Source organism: Plecotus auritus, assembly GCF_963455305.1.
Source record: "Plecotus auritus genome assembly, chromosome: 5".
NCBI lineage: Eukaryota > Metazoa > Chordata > Mammalia > Chiroptera > Vespertilionidae > Plecotus > Plecotus auritus.
In genome coordinates, this window is record NC_137776.1 from 161273136 (window position 1) to 161294213 (window position 21078).

At 41.3% G+C, this 21078-nt stretch overlaps 1 protein-coding gene across 2 annotated transcripts in view; it reads right to left on the reverse strand.

The window, feature by feature from the left end:
• Nucleotides 1-21078, reverse strand: part of GRIN3A (glutamate ionotropic receptor NMDA type subunit 3A) — a 149882-nt gene that overhangs the window by 32826 nt on the left and 95978 nt on the right. For both annotated transcript variants that reach the window (XM_080669905.1, XM_080669906.1), the window contains exons 4-6: nucleotides 15791-15936; nucleotides 11781-11896; nucleotides 2851-3002 (exon numbers count right to left, since the gene is read on the reverse strand). In XM_080669905.1, the coding sequence (XP_080526031.1) occupies nucleotides 2851-3002; nucleotides 11781-11896; nucleotides 15791-15936 (414 nt within the window). The remainder of the gene's footprint in view (nucleotides 1-2850; nucleotides 3003-11780; nucleotides 11897-15790; nucleotides 15937-21078) is intronic.

A 21078-nucleotide genomic window follows, 5' to 3' on the forward strand; every position in this document is an offset into this window, starting at 1 on the left:
ATGCAAATCTCTTCCAATAAAGTCAAGAATGCCTGCCTTCTGGGGTTGTAGTGAGAACCAATGAGTCAATGTCGCTGGTACAGTTTCTATTATGTGGTGAGAAACAGAACATGTTAGTTCTCTAATTTCCCATTTTCCCCTTTGCTTCCTTCAAATCTTTGCTCACAACTTCTATGAAGCATCAGTACAATAATTAGCCAGAGAAATATTTTTTTTGCATCTTGCAAACATTGCCAATTCTGTTATTAAAAAAAGAATTATTTTAGAATTTAGTACTAAAAACAGACTAACTTCCATTTCTTTTTCTCTTTAAACAGCTTTATAACTCATCTTATATTCTTCTCCTTTTTTTTTTTTTTTTTTTTGTCATGGCTGTCCAAAACAATAGAGGTAAACTTAATTGTCAAGGGCATTGACTAACATGTCTCAGTTTCTAGTTGTAGTTATTTACTGTTCTTTTGGAGGTTTTTGATTTCTGAGTTAGGAAAAGACACTTCTGTTATTTAAGTAAAATCAATATCTATCTATCTATCATCTATCTATCAATCTACCTACCTACCTATCATCTACCAGTATTAGGTTCCTAGAGCTGCTATAACAAATCACCACAAACTGGGTGGCTTAAAACAAGATTTTTTTTCTCTTACATTTCAGAAAATCAAGTCTGAAATGAAGATATCAGCAGAGTTGGTTCTTTCTGAAGACTCTGAGGCAGAATTAGCTCCTGGTGGTTGCAGCCAAGCCATAGCCTCCCTTGGCTTATGGCTGCATCACTCCACATCATCTGACATCACATGAGCTTCTTCCCTGTATGTCTCTACACATGGTCTTATAAGGACACCATCACTGGATTTAGGGGCCACCCAATTCAGTACGGCCTCATCTTAGCCTATATAATAAAGAGCTAATATGCTAATTAGACCAGGCAGTGGAAAGACCTTCTGGATCGACCTTCCAGAATGACCAGTGTGTGTGTGTTGGGGCGGGGGGGGGGGAGGGCGCAGTGGCGGGGCCGCAGGGCTGGGAGGCAGCCAGGGCCGCGAGGGCCGAGTCCTTGCACCGGGCCTCTAGTCTTCAATAATTATCTCCGAAAAAAACTCTATTTCCAAATAAGGTCACATTCTGAAGACATTAACTTTGGGGGGACATTATTCAACCTAATATACTACCAATATCACACTTGCTTTATGTTCTGACCTTCTGCTTCCCAACTTCTTCTCATATATATTGTTTAGTTTCTCTGGTTCATTTATTCTACAATTACTTACTGAATGCCTACTATGAAGCAGGCATTGAGAACACAACAGTAAACATGTTTGCCCCTAGAGGTCCTATAATCTAATGAAGGAGAAATACACTAATATAATAACCTGATTAAATATATGTTAATGAATAATAACATTTAAATGATGCCAAGGGCTATGAAATAATGTGAGATATAAGATATGATTCAGATTGAATCAGGAACAATGGCAGGCTCTGAAGAAGGGAGATTTCAGCTGAGAGTTTATAATGAGAAGGCATTAGCTGGGTAAGTGTCAGGGGGAAGAGTATTTAAGGAGGAGGAGGCAACAGCATGTGCAGAGACCCAAAGGCAGGGAAGTCACTGGGGTATCTCTATCTAAAATGACTACTGTGGTGGGGCTAAGAGAAAGTGGCATGAGATGAGGATGAAGAATTAGGCAGGGTCACATCCCATAGGGCACTGCAGGCCATGCTCAGTACTTTAGACTGTTCCCTAATTAACATGAGGCCATTGCAGGCTTCTTTTTTAAAAAATATATTTTATTGATTTTTTACAGAGGGAGGAAGGGAGAGGGATAGAGAGTTAGAAACATCGATGAGAGAGAAACATCTATCAGCTGCCTCCTGCACACTCCCTACTGGGTATGTGCCCACAACCAAGGTACATGCCCTTGCCCGGAATCGAACCTGGGACCCTTGAGTCCACAGGCCGACGCTCTATCCACTGAGCCAAACCGGTTAGGGCCATTGCAGGCTTCTAAGCAGAACAGCGATCTTCCATGTGGAGAACTAATTGAAGAAAGGCAGGTATGAAAACAGAGAGACCAGTGGGGAGACTTTTACAGTGGTCCAGGTGAGGGACAATGGCTTGGAGACTAAAGTGATGACTGTGGAGATTGGCATATTTGGGACATATTTTATAGAAAGAAAAGATGTGGCTTATTGATGGATATAGAGGTGAGACGTGGGAGGCATTAAGGACACCTGCCAGTTTATGGAAACAGTAACAGGATGGACAGAGGTACCATTGCCAGGATGTGAAGCACGGAAGGAAGAGCACATTGAGGCAGGAAGATCAAGGATTCAGCTGTTGACAAGTTACATATGTGATGCCTATAGGATAGTCGAGCGGAGATGTCAAATAGGAAATCAGATACACGGTTCTGGAACTCAGGAGAAGAGTCTGTGTTATAAAACATAGTTGGGCGTTATTGGTAAACGCAAGCTATTTGAAGCCATTATTGTTGGCTTTAGATTTTTCTTCTTCTTCTTTTAAATGTCAGGCTGACCTTGTGCTGGTTTATTTGGCTTCTCTTTTAAATGCCTGCGCTCTCGGGGCTCTTGTTTCACCTTTTAGTTTCCTATCTTAATCATCCAATTTCTGGCTCACTTTGCAGGTTTCTTTATAATTACATCGTAAAGGCAGAGCCTTGCCATGAAAGAAGCAGGTTCTGATGATCTGTACGCCTTGGGCAAATCACTTAAGATCTCTGGGTATTCGTTTCACATCTATAAAAGGGAATTGGTTGTTTTCAGTTCGAAAAAACCCTATTCTTCAAGGTAAGGCTATGCGAAGTGTTAATGTTACCCGCAGTTTTCCCTTACCTCGGTGACAGCAAAACTCCTCTTGCCACAGGGAACCACCTTGTACCACTTGTCGTGCAGCACATCCATAAACCCGTGGGACTTGTACTGACTGATCAGCTCAGATATGTTGGAGGTCAGTGGAGAGTTGGGGGGGAGCCCGATGCCGTATCCTAGGAGAAAAGATAGTCTCAGATGAGTTTTTCACCTGAGAGGCTCCTAAGAGGTTGCCGCTACACTCGTGTGATATGGCCATTAGGCCCGGTAACAAGTTTGGGTGAACCATCACCATCTCGCCTTCAAAGGACTCAAAGATATCTGAGGTATGATTACCTTCGATCTGCTGCCCCTCGGAGTAGATGAGTCTGGAAAGGAGAGGAATGGGCTGTGCACAGCATACAGGTGGTGCATTGTATCTCACGGCCTCTGCGCTTCCTTTCAAGATATTTCTTAGAAGCCATCGTTGAGGTCTTTACTAGGGCTAGGATCCCCTATCCGCCTCTGCTAGAGCCCTTCCTCTAGACCAGGGGTGGGGGACGTCCATCCTGCAGGCTGTATAAGGCCCGCAAAATCATTTGGCCTGGCCCTGCCATGGCATTCGGGGTGAGTTAATTAAGTGTTTGACCAAATATAGCAGGCTATTTTCAAGTTGATAATTTTGTATGGCCGAGGAATGTTATAAATATGCAAAAGGCCTTGGGCAGAAAAAAGGTTCCCCTTCCCTGCTCTAGACCTGAAGTACACAAAAGTGGGTTGTAATTATAATCTTTGGCTTATGACATAGTTTCATCATTGGTCATGCCTGACGCTCTTTTACTTTTATTTTGTTTATTTTTAAGCAGTAAGACCATGAAACATACGTTATAGCATAACTAAAATATCAATAACAACTTATAATTAACCTCAATGATTAAAAAAATGAGTCTGGTAATACCAAGTGTGGGAGAAGACAGATCAATAAGTCACTTACACATTGTTTGTGGTCATGCAAATTGATATGACCCCTTTGGAAAACAGTATGATGTTTCAAATACTCATTAAATTTGTATAGATGAACATTTATATACTGTAAGACCAGCTGTTTTAAGTACACTCCTAAAGAAGTCTTCCACAAGCACACCAGGAGCTATGCTATGAGAGCCACTGTTCATAATAGCAAAAGCCGCAAACAACCCCAAGGTGCTTTGACAAGAGAATGGTAAATAGTGGAGTATTTACACAATTGGAATATTATAGTAGAGTGTGAAACGTATTAATTAGAACTCCATGCATAATATGGATGACTCTTAGCAATAAGATATGGACCGAGCCTGGCCACAGTGGCTCAGTGATTGAGCATCAACCTATGAACCAGGAGGTCATGGTTCGATTCCCAGTAGGGGCATATGCTCTGGTTGCAGGCTTGATCGCCAAGCGTGCCGGAGGCAGCTGATCAATGATTCTATCTCATCATAGGTGTTTCTATCTCTCTCTCTCTCCATTCCTCTCTGAAATTGATAAAAATATATTTAAAAAAAAAAGATATGGAGTGAAAAGGGTCAGTTCCAGAAAATTACAGCATGAATCCACTGTGTAAATGTAAAAAGATTCAAAACGAAACAATCTATTTTTAGGAATTCATATGTATGTGGTTAAAGTATGTTTAGAAAAAAATCAAGGAAATGATAAACCAAAAATCCACGATAGTAGTTACTGAAGGCAAGGGAGTCAGGGGAAAGGATGCGGGAGGAACACAGGTGGAAGGAATTTGGTGTCAGCTCTGTTAAGCAGCTTGGACCCTATAGCCTCACTCTGTGTGCCTTCATTTGCTTTCCAAACTGTTACTGCACTGTGAATCTCTTTGATGAGCCATGTGGAAGAGCTAATTACCTGCATTTTATCTTGAGCTATTGAATAGCAGATTTTTTTAAAAAAAAAGATGTTTTGCCCTCAAGATAATTGAGGAAGATAAACTAAAAATATAGTTACTTTCTTTTTCACAGATAAAAACTAAAAGGCTGTCACGAGTCCAAAGATATTTACTGGTGACAAATACCTGCCAAAATTACTGTATCTTAACAATTTATTTCCAAGTAGATTAGTTTTTGTTCCTATTTTTATTGCAGATACATAAATTACACAAATCCTAATTTAAAAAAGGATGAGGTCTGAGATGTGAGCATAATCAATAAAAGTCAAGACATAATACGGAGAAAATTTTTGAGTTTTGAAGAGCTGTATGTTTTCTTTTCCCTGGTAATTTTGTTTGTTCCTTAACAATGGCAAGTCAAGGAAATGTTGACAATGTCAAGAGCATGATTAGAATTTTTCATACACAAAGCTATTTTGAGGGCCTGTTTTGTGCCTAGTTTTGGTTGGAAAGGCGAGACTGAGAATAAAAGGCTTTACATGAGCAGCCTGTTCTGCAGATGTTATCATAAAATAACATTTTTTGTGTGATGAATAATTGTAAGGATGTAGCAGTTTTCTTTAGAAACATTTCTTATAATGAATGCTATTGACAGTTCCTCTGCACATACATTCACTCAATACTTATTTACATGCCAGGCACAATCCTAGGCACGTGTATAATAATATTCACTGACTTACTGATTCACTCATTCATTCAGTGGACAAATACACTGAGTGAACAGGTACTGTGTTGAGTGGTCCGGATTTAGCAGTGAGCAAGGCAGATATGGCCCCTACATTTGCGGTGTATCCACTCTATTAGAGAGACAGATATTAAACAATGACTGTACAATGATTATTTTATTACATCTATTATATAAAAAGCCTGTGGTCATCACACCATCACTCATCAATGACCGATCAGCAGGAGGCTGCGTGCGCAGCAGGTGCACGCAGGTGGGCGGGGACTTGAATCTGGAGGACTTGACCAGAGGCACCGGTGGGTTTCTGGGTCCCCCCTCCTGTGGCAGCAGCAGCCACAGGACTCTTTCAGGGTCCTGCGAGCCGCGGGACTCTGGGTCCTGGGTCTCGTGCAATTTCGCGTGCTGGGCCCCTAGTATGAGATAAGTGCCATGAGGATGAAGAACGGAGGCATATATAAATATATGGTAGGAGGAATTGGAACTCTCTGGTGGAAGCGGGTTAATGGTCAGGATAATTAGGCCCGGTTTGCTGAATATTGTTGTATTTTTTCACAATATATTACACCAACTATTATATCATAAAAATATTGTAAAAATACAATAATAGTCAGCCCCTGTGGCAATAGTTTTCAACAACAACAAATACTCCTGATATTTATCGAGGGCTTACTATATACCAAGTCCTGCTCTATAATAAACCTTTTACAAACCTTAGCCTGTTTTGCAGATCATGCACTAGACTAAGATTGTGTACTCGAGTATGGCATACAGTTCAGTGAAATCACTCTGGGATTATAATTATAAAAAATAGAACATACTGACACCTACTGTGTGCCAGACACCATTCCACATCGTGTGTCTAATTCCTTTATGAACACAAGCAGAATATGTATTCCTCAAGTATTAAAGACTGAATAAGTAAACTGCCAAGGTCACACAGCTCATAGTTGGCAAAGCTAGCATTTGAAAGCAGGTCTGTTTGAGTCTAACGCCAGTGCTCTGTCCACTGTATCTAGTATAGCATGCGGCCAAGTCAAGGGAAAGCTTGGCTATTCCCGCCCCTTCAATGCAGGCCATAGCACCACAGTCATACTGATGTGATCCCCCAAACTAGGCAGCAGTTCAGTACAAAACCACAGTCATCTAAACTGGTGGTTTGTTTTCAACAGCAGACACGAATATATATCATTTATGGGCATATTTTGTCCATGTAAATGTGCGTGTGTATAGGCAGATATGCCATCTATACATTGGAAATTAACTAGCAAGGATGCTCCCTGCCTCTATTATTCCTCCTACAAATCCTCTTAAATTACTCAGCCCAGCTTAGTGTAGCAATGGCAGAATTGTTTTCATTTTTCACTTGATAAGCATTTGTTGCACACCTATGCATCTATTCATTAATCTCACAAACATGTGGTGAATGCTCATTCTGTATCGGACACTCGCCAAGTACTGCAGAGGCTGCCAAGTTCAATTAGACACTCGGTCTAGCCATGAGAAGCTCATGGCGACATGGGGAGATGAGACACACATACATAACTATACAACATGGTGGGAAGTCACAGGGCTTTTCTTGAGAAAAAAGATAGGCGAGGCATAAATTCAATATGGGTGAAATATAATGACTAGGATGCAAGGAGGAGAATGGATAAAACTCTGTGGAGTTCAGATGAATGATAGATTGCTACCGTATGAGAGGATGAGAGAAGACATCTGAGACTGATTCTTACAGTGGTATTTTGGGAAGATGTGACAAAAATACCTGATAAGACAGTTTAAAAATCTGAAGTTAATACTTGTAATAAATCTACATATTCTAAGAATTTTGGCACTACAACAAAAGTATAAAAATTGCCCCAGGGCGAAAGCTATGTTGAAGTTTCAGAGACATTTATAAAATATTGCTACATAGGAAATAATAAATTTTAAATCACTCCACTCCATCATGTCAAAGTTAAGCTGCAATTGCTAAAAATAGATTACTGTCCTTTTTAATTCTATTTTACTGCATATATTGAATATTGTCATTTTAATGATTTTTAACAATAATAATTATTAGATAATTAAAACAAACTATCAAGGGGAGAAATAAGAAAAAAGTTACATGGCAATGAGAAGAGGTATTTGTTAAAATACATAAAATTCCATTTTATTCAGAAACATAAAATAGTAAAAGTTAGAAGGTTTCATCCCCATCCTTCTCTTTATCAGTTGCTTTTCGAATTTGATGTGTTCATTGGTCAAATAATTCTTATTTTTAAATTGCTGACTCAACTTAGCAGCCTGAGCTGCTTTCATTATCATTAGAAACATGGTTTTGCAATAAAGACGAGGTTGACTACTTTGTGGCTGATGGATGAAGCAAAATGGAATCCTTCAACCCTAAAGATGAAGGCATCAGGCACCCTGGAAATTGCATACAGCTTAATAGCCCAAGAGAACAATTTTCAGAATAGAATCCCGATCTTTTCCCCATGGATAAATCAGCTTTACTCAGCTAAGAGTGGTGAAAATATATTTTGGCTAGGAAATGTATAGTTAAAAATTCATGGACTAAGAGAACTTCCTGAAATGTGGTTAGAAAATAGATATTTTGAAAATAAGATTTCAGGTAGCATTAAAAAAAAAAAAAAAAAGGCTTCAGGAATAAAGACTAAGAAAGACTAATTCAGTTTTGCAACCAGTCCTTGGAATACCATATTTACTAGTAGCTACTCTGAGGCAATGGTTGAGAACATATTGAAATAGTCTCAACTAGAAAGATGAAACTAAAAATGAGGTTCCTTTAACCCCAGCACATCACAGTGGAAAGAGAAGTGTGTGGGAGAAGCTGAAGGCTATCTATCCTGGGACAATTTTATGTGAATTGGTCTTAATCTCTTAATTCAACATACTGAATAATAATTTATTAGGCACTTACTTTGTGCTTGTACATACTTTACATGTCTTATTTTACTTAATCTTTACAACCCTATCACAGATATATTATTCATAAACCCATTCTGTAGATGAGGAACCTGAAGACCTGATTAAGAGACCTGCCCCATGTAGCACAGTAGTAACAGCAACTCTGCTCTAACCCAAGCACTCAGATTCACAGCTGGTGCTCCAAGCACTGTATTCAATAATTAGTGGAAAACAAGTAAGAGAACAAACTCAAAAATGGGCAAAGGTCTTTGGCAGAAAGGTCACAAATCATTACTGTGCAGTTCCATTTCTTTTTTCTCGTTTGACCTTTATTGTGAGCTAACGCCAATGCATAAATTTGGGACATGTATTCCTTTATCTCAACATTTTCTTCCCCTTTCCCCAACCCTCAGAGCACACACTACGTCTTTGTTTTCTCTGGTGTATGTAGTATTTAAAATGACCAAAGGTTTTCCACATGCTCTTAAATGCCTAATAGTTTTGGTTTGCTGTGCTAAGTACTCACGAAAAGGTTTCAATCTCAGCGTGGAGCCACTGTCTCTCTCATTTGCCTCACCTTTTATCTTTCAAGCCTAAATAAACGTAGAGTGGTGAAGTTGGGGGTGTATTCAGTAGTCGCAGTGAGTGGTGTGATATCGGTACTCTACAGAGTGAATGTACATTGAGCGTGAAGGAATCAATGTACTCCATTTTCCCTCCTAAGTTCCCAAAGTCGTTTAAGCACCTGGAAAAGTACATGCAGAACATCAGGGTGCTTTTGATGACTACATTAGGGACTGAATTAAGTACTTATTTCAAATCTAGCCTAATGAGTTATGTAATGGGTAATACATCATTTATCACATAACTGTTACATGCCTAGACCCTGTGAAAGGAAGCAGACATATGCAACAGTCCTGTAAGTAAAAATTGTTCATAAATTGCTTTGATGGTATTTTTATGCCTATAAAGTCTAATGAATTAATAATAAAGTCTACATTTTCATAATTTCCAGAAACCTAAATGTTGTTAAAGGAAAGCACGTAATATTTTTAAAAATTTCATTAAGAGAGAAAGATTCCCTGCAGTAGGCCTGTGGTAGGGGGTGTGGCGTGGAGGGGGATCCACAGGGGAAAAGAAGGGGGCATCTGTAATACTTTCAACAATGAAGATATATTTAAGAGAGGGAGAGAGGAAGAGAGAGAAAGAGAGAGAGATTTCCTAAAAATCTATAAATTAATATGCTTTTTCAAAGAGCAGCAATCAAGCCTTTCCCTAGTATCTTCATCACATTGCTGTTTATAACTTAAAAGTAACTTCTCTTTGTGTTTTGCCAAGTTCTGTTTTTAGGTTGTGAACTTGTTGCTAGGGGCAGAATTGAATTAAGTTTTTGGATTTGCACCTCACCTAGAATAAATCAGCAATAGTTCCCTGCCCACTCCCCCCACTGCCCAGAATAAACCAACAATGATGATGAGAATGCTCTCTCTGTTCAAGTGTGTATCCTTTCTGCTCTCTTGCAGAGAGAGCTCTTCCATGGGCCATTTTTGTGCTTATCCCCTTAGAAGACAACATGGTGTTTGGAGATGATGAGAATGGCAAGAGGAGAAGTCTCAGGAGCACAGATGGAAATGTAAACAGGGAGTCAGCAGGAGTTAATTGTGTGGCATCTGGCACTGGGTCCAGCAGAGGCCAACAAGCCATCTCACCATAGCCTTTTGATAAGACAGGGTTGTTCTCTGAGGACAAAAGTGGGAAGTGGAGTTCATCATTCTTATGCCCCCAGTCAATGATTCATTGTTTAGTAGCTGCTAATGGCAGAAGGGACCTCAAAATTACCCAGTGAATCTAGGACAGAAAAAAAGTAACATACCTTCTATATCTGCAGATTCCACACAAAAACATGGGAATTTTCCATTGCTACATCAAAATGGGGTTATATAATAAATGTTCTTTGGGTTTTTAAACTTTCTTCTTTTTCTTCTTTTTTCTTTTCTTTTTGAGCCTTTGCTATCTCAGACTGCAGTCTTTTTTTTTTTTTTTAAATATATTATTGATTTAAGAGAGGAAAAGAGAGGGAGAAAGAGATAGAAACATCAATGATAAGAGAGAATCATTGATTGGCTGCTCCCTGCACACCCCACACGGGGGATCGAGCCTGCAATCTGGGCATGTGCCCTGACCAGGAATCGAACCGTGACCTCCTGGTTCATAGGTCGGTGCTCAACCACTGAGCCACGCCGTCCGGGCTCAGACAGCAGCCTTAATAGAAGACCACTACCATGTAATCTCTCTCTTCCTGAATTCTATCCCTGGTTCAGGTGGAGGTCACTTTGCCTGGAGAGGAGATTGATTTTTTTCTGAGGAGAAGGTACAAAGAAATAGCATCAGCTGTTATATTCTCATTCATCACAAAAGCAAAGACTTAAGTATAAAATTTGCTGATGTGTTTAGGGGAGACAGAGACCAACTGTAGTTGGAAAACTGGAATCAGAATAGTCTTGCAGCACTACTTAACATACAGGAAAGTGCAGTTTTATGGAAACAGGACTTGGACATCTGCCCTGGGACTGTTTCAAGTTGAAGTGTTTTCTGACAAGTGAACATGGCTGTCTTGAGGGTCAGGGTGTACTGTCAGGGGAGGGAAGCTGGGAGCTGGGAGACATGAAATTTGCTGGTTCAAACTACCAGTTCCATATATCAACTGTTGTCCAGAATGAAAGGAGCTACTGACAAAACAATCCTTCTTTGGTCCTAGAGTTTGATTGATTGGTTGATCAACTTGGAAGCAAAAGTTTGCTGCCAGTGGGGAGAAAGGCAAACCTGAGGTCCCAAACAAGGTTTTGTTAGTACTCTTAAAGGTCACTAAGCTACAGAATGAGATTTTTTTTTCTGTTTATTTTCCAACTAGTAGAAAAACATTTATTTAAGAACCATGGGGTTGGGATTGTAATTCCAGGATTATCACCTAACTGTGATTATGAAAAAGTGATGTAACGTCCCCAGGCTTTTTTGCGTATGAAGTGTATTAGGTTAGCTCAACACTGGGGCCCTTCCAGTGGTAAAATGCAATCATTCTAGTTTTTTGCATTGGATTCAACACAGGATTTGGCCATTAGAAAATAAAGATTAATTTAAAATTGGACTCCCCATTTATGACACTATGCCACCACTCCCAGATACCTGCAGCAACATCATTTGAGTAACAACAACGTTTCTTTTTTTTTTTTCCCCCTCTTCCTAACAGCGGGTAAATACATGTTTGTGGAGTAGGTGAAAAATAAATCCCTAACTTCAGCAACTTAATAGCTAAGTGCTTATGCGTTGAAAATGAACACAAGGGAAGATGAATAGCATTTTGCCTCTGGCTTTGGCATTTGTGACTTGCTAGGTTGGCAAAATGAGCACATCCTGAGTAAGAGTGAATTGAGAGTGACTGATTAATACCTTCTATGGCAAATGGCTTCCCCACAGTAAGAAGCTTGCAGTCAGCATCTATTGACACTTCATAATCCAGAAGGGCTTTGTCCATGATGAAGGCGTCTAGTTTCTCTGGATCATTCCTACATTTAAGACCAAGAGAAGAAAAGTGAAAAATGATTCCTTAATGAACAGGAAGCCCTAAGGTTGACGGCTGGCTTTTGTTTAGGGGACAGAAACCTGGACACGAAGGGCAGCACAAGCTAACGAGCTGCTGACTCGGCCTTGTTGGCATCTCACTGACCTGTGGAGAAGAGACCATGGGAAAGAGCCTCTCTAATGAGAGAGCATGACCTCTTTCCAATGGGTCTATCCACCAGTCCTTCAGTACTTCTGGAGCCAACAAAAGAGCCAGAGTGACTCTGAATTGAAAGAGAAGGTTCATTTCTCTTTCACTGACGGAGGACTTCCTTTGTGCTAGGCATTGTATTTATTATTCTCCATACATTTCATCACTTGCGTGGAATCACGAGTGGGTGGTACTATCCCATTTTAACAGATGAGGACATTGAGGCTCAGAGAGTCAAAGTAACTTGATCCAGGTTACATAGCGAGTAAGTGTTGGAGCTAGATGGGTTCATTATCAGCATGTGGACATTCTCATTTCTTCCTGTCATGATCACTATCATATTTTTCAGAGACCAGGCATTATTTCACATTTAGGAGGAGATATAAGGAAATGCAAATACGAGATCTAGCATTCCTGGGGGAAAGGTGGTTAAGGTCTCATTCAAGTCTATAGGCTAGCTTTCAATAAATGCAAGGGGAATAATCTGTGATAGATCTTAGTAATCTGCTTTATTAATTTATCTCCGGAGATTCATGTCTCACTCTCATCCCAGGAAGCAGTTCTGGCAAGGATCATTTAAGCAGGTGTCCCTAGATAGTATCAGTGAATCGGCCACGGTGGGGATTAAGATGCCAATAGATGCCGTGCATCCTTTATGTGTTCTCCCCATTTTTTGAACTCAGGCACAGAGTTGGTCCAGAGGAGCTCCCACTTACAAAGCGGGGGGCGGGGGAGATGAGGAAAGGGGAGTTTCCAAGAGAATTGTTTAAGTTGTATGCAATGACTCTTGTTTTCAGTCTCCTCAAATCCTTTTTGGAAAGATGTGGACACATATCCATCTAAGAAAGACTTTCTGACTCTCAGAGTTTTCCAAACAGCTGGGCAAAAACAACTCGTCTCTGCCCCATCTGGGCTGAGTCATTCCTCATTTAGAGCCAAAAATTAGGCTGTTGGAATTCAATACAGAGAACATGGCCAGGGCCAATCAAGACCTAAAAGAGAAAGACAGTCCTAGACTCTAAGATTCATCATTGGGCAGGATGTACATCTTTACAGAGATGGCCTTGTTTCAGGCACACATGGACACATGTTAAGTAGGTCAAGTTCCTTCTTGGTGCCAATGACCATTGCTTCCTCCCAGGAAGTAAAATCACCAATTCACAATCCATCCCCTTTTCCATGGGGTGTTGGATTTAAGTTACAGTGAGGCCCATGCTTAACTTTACCCCAAATGAAGAACATCTCCTAGCTCTACAGTGCTGGGAAGTGTCAAAAAGGGTTCTCCTAGGAACTGATGATGAGGAACCTTAATGGAATCTTGGCAATAAAATAAAAAAGTGGAATTGAAAGACATTTCTCCAAAGTTTTACCACTATGTTAGCAGAATTTACCTTGGGAGCCACAGAGCAACCATTTACCAATACTCTGCAAATATTTACTGTTGCAATAAAAATTGGGGCTCAGTTTTCCTAACAAATAATTCGTGAGGTCCGTTCTCAGTGGTATCCTTAAATAATTACTGATTTCAGACTGCAAAGTGCGGCTAGCTATGACAGGTCTCTATTACATAGGGAGGCAAGAAGCAATCAGCTCACAGACTCTCATGGGGCCCTGAGCCACTGGTGAGGAAGTGGCTGGGTGTGAGCTGGGTAAAAGCAGCTTCTAGTGTGGCTGGATCATCCTTATTGTTGGTAGAGCCTCTAGTGGTTTCTCTCATTATAGACTCATGCTCTTTTTGAACATTCATTTCATAATACATAAAACACAAAACATAGTCACATATAAACATACTAAAATAAATCAATACTTTAAATAGGGATTACTTTCTTAGAAAAGGCATCATCTCAGAAAGCAGGGCCCTAAGTGAGTAGGACTAAGCTCAGGGGAATTTTGATAAGAGAGGGAGGGACAGGTTTAACACAGGAGGAACCTTTCCTGTACAGAGGACTCCAGGGATTGTGCCCTGCAGGCCAGGGCTCTGTGATATCAGGTAGGTAACATGAGGACTGTAGTTGCTTGGAGTGGTGGCTGAGAGTTAGGCAGTGACTAGGCCACAAATGAAGACAGAAGCCCAGAGATTAGAAGTGAGAAGGCATTAATGATAAGCTCTGCCTCTATTCCAATTTCACTTCAATCAGTGAATCACTGCGGGAGCTTGTTAAAGAGAAAGACAGTCCTAGACTCTGAGACTGTCCGGCAGATTCTGGGCTGAGTCCTGAGATTGTGCATTTCTCACATCTCCCAGGTGCTAACGGGAACACGGATGCTGCTGGAACATGGACTACTCTTTGACCATCCGGGACCTACTTCTCTGCTATGGTTCCTATACCAGCCTACAGTTGTGGTTGGATTCTAGAAACGTGATTCTAGTCCTGAGACTGCCACTTTCTATTACCATGGGCAAGTTGCTTATTCTGGGCTTCAACTTCTTCATTTGTACCTGCTTTTCTACATGTTTTTTCTCTCCAGGCTGGAGTGGAGTCAACTCTGAGCACTGGGGCCTTCTCAGGTGAAGCTTCCAGAATAAATGAATGCCCTGAGTGAGGTGGAGCTGGGGAGAGCACCAGTGGCCCATCACACCCGTTTGTGCCAGAAGAACCTGGTTTGCCAGCCAGTGATACCTAGCTGGAAGCCACTATTATCTCCCTGACATCTTATTCTCTCTCTCAGCCATGAGTTTGCCCGAAAAATGCAATACAGAAGAGGAGCGGGGAGGCCAAGGAGCACTTAACTCTGTGTATTAGAGGGACTCTACTGTTCTTGCAAAATTAAAAGTACCATTTCACAGTATTTGAGCATCATATAAATGTCGAAAATTTGAGAGCACTGGGCTTCCTCTCTAGACTCTAGTTTAACGTCCATAAGATTGTTTTAGGGCCCTATTACTAGGGGTCTTGAGAAACACAGAGCCAGCCATTCTGTCCCATGAAGTTATTTATTTTCCTTCTTTCTTAAAAAAAAAAAGAAAGAATTGGGTAAGATTATTGTGGTCAACCATAGAGAAACCAGTTTCCTGATGCTATGCAATTCTAGGGATTGGAGGATTGACAATATGTCATTGTCCTGGGACCATTAGGCAGGAGGGAGAGGACTACTTATTGGGAGCCATTCCTTCCCCTCTCCCAGGCCGACTAGCAGATCCATACCTACTCACCCTACTTTGCATTCTGCCTCACTGAATTACAGGCTCCAGTAATCTGCCATGGCAATGGCATTGCTCTTGATTGCCTCTCAGATTCTGATGGGAAGGATGCAGGCATGGGATCATTGCTTTTTATCTTATTTCCTATCTACAGGAAATCTCTAAGATAAATCCTTCTTCCTTGTGAAAAGAGGAAAGAGTCCATGGGCTTAGAGATTCACTGTGAAGGAAATGGGTGCTTTGGGACACTTTATTTTCTGGCCACATTCCCTGAGTGTTTTATCATTTCTGCACCATTGTTTTCTCAAGTGAAGTCAAGCCAACATTTGCTTCCCCCACCATCTGCTCCACTAATGACCCCACTGGCACTCTGAGCAAAGCTACTGCCAACTTGGGACTATGCAGGTAACTAGTAATCTTAGTCCCATAATTAAATGCAAACTATTCCATACTGTCTCCTGGATATCACACAGTGTGAGGTATTACTGAACACACAGTGGGTATATTGAACTGTCATTTAAAACAACAACAACAACTGACACTCACTTCAGATGCTCCACTCCATCGGGGGTGGCTGGTACATTGTACCTTCTCATATACTCATGCATTTCGGGGAAGCTTTGCCTCACATAATCTTCAGCACTGCTTTCCCGGACAGTTCCAAAGCGGAAGCCCTGGGATGGATGATGGAGCTATGAAGGAGAAAAAGAAATGTCTTTAATATAAATTAGAATTGTTTGCAAAATTTTCTTTTTCCACCACTCTTTGAAATCTAATAATGTAGAATTTTATGCCACACACAGGCATAAATATGCATATAGAAAATGCAGACAATAGGAGGGAGATGCTCTTTCATATCCCAGCGTTCACATCAGTAATTGTTCTATCTTCAAAAGCAAAGAGATGGAAACAATAAACAGAAAATACAAAAACAATTTTCTGCTTTATATTGAGAACCCATGACAATTTTTTAGAAGCTGTATAAACTGGCATGTAGAATAAATCTAGTTATTATAAACTGCATATCAGACAAAATACTATATGGTTAAGGTAATAAATTATGCTTCTCCTTTGTTAGAACTAGACAAAGACCAACTTAAAACTTTGCAATACTGTGTACCTGATCCAAAGTAGTGACTGTATCTCTTTTATGTTCATCTGTCTTTATGCTATACAGTAGGTCCTCAAAGAATATTTCACTCAATGTCATCCTATCTAATAAAAGAATAATATGCAAATTGACAGTACCTCCACTACACCCACAAGCCACGTCCACCAGCCAATCAGGAGCGAGCATGCAAATTAACCCAACCAAGATGGCTGCGGCCACGGAGCAAGCAGGAGGCTTGGGTTTCCCCGGTAATGGAGGAAGCCAAGCTTTCTGCACACCCTGGCCGGCCTAGGCCTCCACTCAAGGCTACAAAGTTTCAATTATAGAAGATAAATAAATCCCAACAAAAATGGCTGCGGCCACGGAGCAAGCAGGAGGCTTGGCTCCGCTCAAGGCTACAAAGTTTCAATTATAGAAGATAAATAAATCCCAGATAACAGGGCCTCCACTTGGGTCGCTGGGGGGCGTGGCTGGCCTGCAAACCACCTCAGGCCCCTCGCCCAAGCCACCCCACTCCCCAAGAGAACCCCCACCCTGATCCAGGACACCCTTCAGGGCAAACCAGCTGGCCCCCACCCATGCACCAGGCCTCTATCCTAATAAAAGAGTAATATGCAAATTGACCATCACTCCAACACTCAAGATTGCTGCCCCCATGTGGTCAAAGATGGCTGCCCCCATGTGGACACGAGATGGCCACCACAAGATGGCCAGCCGGGGAGGGCAGTTGGGAGGGACAAGGCCTGCAAGGGAGGGCAGTTGTGGGCGATCAGACCAGCAGGGGAGGGCAGTTGGGAGGGACCAGGCTTGCAAGGGAGGGCAGTTGGGGGTGATCAAGCCTGCAGGAGAGGGCAGTTAGGGGCAACCAGGCAGGCAGAGGAGGGAAGTTGGGGGTGACCGGGCCTGCAGGGAAGGGCAGTTGGGGGGGACCCAGGCCTGCAGGGGAGGGCAGTTGGGGGGGCCCAGGCCTGCAGGGGTGGGCGGTTAGGGGTGACCAGGCCTGCAGGGGAGGGCAGTTAGGGGCAAACAGGCTGGCAGGGGAGCAGTTAGGCATCAATCAGGCTGGCAGGGGAGTGGTTAGGGGTTATCAGGCTGGCAGGCAGAAGTGGTTAGGGGCAATCAGGAAGGCAGGCAGGCGAGCAGTTGGGAGCCAGCAGTCCTGGATTGTGAGAGGGATGTCCGACTGCCCATTTAGGTCCGATCCTGGTAGGGTAGGATAGGGCCTAAATAGGCAGTTGGACATCCCTTGAGAGGTCCCAGATTGGAGAGGGTGCAGGCTGGGCTGAGGGACACCCTCCCACCCCCGTGCACGAATTTTGTGCACCAGTCCTCTAGTTTCATTATAATGCTGGCAAGATGCCATGGGAACTTAACCCTACTTTCCCTTTGTGTAGCTAGTCCTTAAAGTCACTCTTCAGAGAAGTTTGCCTGACTCTCATTGTACCCTGCAATTTCACAGAGTAGATAACACTTGGAATTATTTGTTCAATGTCTGCTTTTCCTGCTGGCTCATAAGTTTTTAGCAGGGCAGGGCCCATGCCTCCCTCATTTGTGTGGTCATAAGTCCTGAACATATAGTTGCTATTACTGGCATCATCATCACCATCATCATCATAATTATGCAATACATACAGTGCTTGGAACATAGTAGATGCTTGAGAAATATTGGTTGCCATTATTAACACAAAATTCTTTTAGGTTAGATATATTACCAGTATAATATTTCTGTCACACTTCATGTTATCTTTCCCCTTAAAATTATTTTTCGCTTTAATTTTTATCTTAATTCATTCAGAACAATATGCTCTTTATAAATGTCTCTGTGTGAGCTTCTAATGGAAAAAAAACAATGGGCTGCTCAGCAGTCACAGAATAATAGAATCAGAAAAGGGATCTAAGAAGCGATTGATGCAACCCGATCGACTAGCATCGTCCACCCTGTGTATCCATGTGGTGTGTAATTCAAACAGCCAGGGATGTCAGAGAGCTTGAATCAAGGAGGGAGGATAAAAGTATACACAGAGCTGAAGCACTTGAGCTGGATTACAGCCATCGCCAGAAAGTCCCAGAGAGAAAAGAATTTCTTTAAAGTCTCAGCTAAAAATCTCACTGTCTCTTCCAAGTCTGTTTATATTTGCATCAACCTCCTCAGGCCTTGGGGAAATATGTGAGGTTAAACTACCTATTTGTATGTGAATTGTTCAGAATTAATGGGATACGGAACTCTACGCAGAGCGCCCACACAGAGAAGAGACAGCTAGACATTTCACAGGAAGCAGACAATGGGCTCAACACAAAACAGAAGCAAACTCTAGAAAGAATCAAGCGCCTACATCCAAGGTAATTGTGATGCTTCAGATTATAAAACAACCCTAATATTGAATATGTTCACTTAAGGTTTACATTTGTATTTATCTGAGATTTATACTTAAATAATAAATGGAATGTGTCATTGGACTTGGTACAATGCCCTTTCAAACTGGTTGGAAAGGACCATTTTTAAAAAATATATATTTTTATTGATTTCAGAGAGGAAGGAAGAGGTAGAGAGAGATAGAAACATCATTGATGAGAGAGAACCATCTACTGCCTCCTGCATGCCCCCCACTGGGGATCAAGTCCACAACCTAGGCATGTGCCCTAACCAGGAATTGAACTGTGACCTCCTAGTTCATAGGTCGATGCTCAACCACTGAGCCATAACGGCCGGGCCTAGGACACTTCTTGAAAAAGCAACTATTGATAATTACACAGGAACAGTGGGCACACTAGGATAGTCCCCAGCAAACATAAATGTGTGTTCGCTGCGTTATTAATCATGCTCTGAACCTTAGAACCTTTTTCATCTCATGACACACTAACCACTGAAATTCTGCAGCACACAAATATATATATATATATATATATATATATATATATATATATATATATATATATATGGCTGAAATGATAAAAATAGGTATTATTTCGATTCATTCACACTGGATGGCTATTGTTGTGTTGGCTGATGTAATTTTTTAAATTTTACAATCTAAGGGAAAAGAGGTCAGTGCCCCTGACTAAATAGTCAGGTATTACATGTTTTAAAAATGCTTACGGCACACTGGTTGAAAATTGCTGCCTTAGAATATAGAAAAATAAGGCTGAGAATAATATTTCAGAGCCCTACCCAGTTTCCAATGTGAATTACTGAGTCATTTATGTTGTAATGTTTTCCATGTTATTCTTATTTTCTTCTACAGAAGCTAAGTTTGTCCATTTCAACTTAAGCATTTTATTGTCTCTCCATTTTCGGTCTGAAGTTCCGTGTGTTAGGTCAGCTAATCTCTAGTCAACACACACTTTGACATCATGTTTGATTTATCTGAGCTTTAGCCCGGGTCATTCTGACAACTTAAGTCATTGCATTAAGTCCCTTGTATAGACTAAGGCTCAGCAAATTATGCCCCACGGACCAATCCAGCCAGCCACCTGTTTTGTAAATCAAGTTACTGGCACACAGCTGTGCCCTTTCACTTACATGTTGTCTATGGCTGCTTTCACACTACAACAGTAGAGCTGAGTAGGTGGAAAAGAGACTATCTGGTTTCACAACACCTTAAATATTTACTATCTGGTGCAAACAGAAAATGTGTTCCAGCCCCTGGTATAGACAATATTGATCTAATTATTTCCTGGATTCCCGCATTTCAAATTTTCCTCTCTATTTAAAAATCCCATTGGTCACTGAAGAGATGCCACCTTTGTGGGTGAATGAACAGAGTGGGTTTGATAAATCTCCGCAGGCTTCCTGGCACGGCCCAGATTTAGGCTTTAGTATGACGACACATCTCGTTACAGCTGCGTGGAGTACTCAGTCCTCCAATAGGAGGTCCTGACTAATCAGTACTTCCTTTCTTTCTAGGATCAGTAACAGGAAAGCTCTGGTTACAAAATTTCAAATAGAAGCATTAGTACGATGCTTGGACTAATTTTAAATTGAATTTTCTATCCCAGGGGCCGGGGGTGTTGCAGCAGCCTCCACAGGTTTGAGGATTTTGAGAAATGACCATAATACACGGATTAAATGTAGATGAGTTGCTTCGTCCATCCTTTTCTTTGCCACTTTCCTCCACTACTCATCCTTTTGATGAAGACTTCGTTAGAGATAGTAAATATTACCCATATTTGTAGATAATATTTAAACATTTAAAATATAGATAACACTGTCTATATTATTTCTTTTATTATTTTAATAATGGTAATAGCCAACCCTCATAGGATACCTCCATTCCAGGCACTATGCCAAGGTCTTAAATTCATCACTGCCTTTAATTTTCACAGCATCCTTCTGTGTACATATAATCATTATCCCTATTTTATTTTTTGTTAATCCTCATTTGAGGATATTTTTCCCCATTGATTTTCAGAGGGAGTGGAAGGGAGGAGGGAAGAGGAAAAGGAGAGGAGAGAGAGAGAGTGAAACATCGAGGGAGAGACACACATCAATTGGTTACCTCCCAGATGCGCCCCGACCATGGTCAGGGATTGAACCTGCAACCCAGGTACATGGCCTTGAAGGGGCATCAAACCTGTAACCCTTCTGTGTGCAGTCTGATGCTCTAACCACTGAGCACATCAGCCAGGGCATTATTCCCATTTTAAAGGAGGGGGAATTGAAGCTTGAAGTTAAAGCAACTTCTTGCCCAAGACCACACATAACCAGAAAGTGGCAGATCAAGGA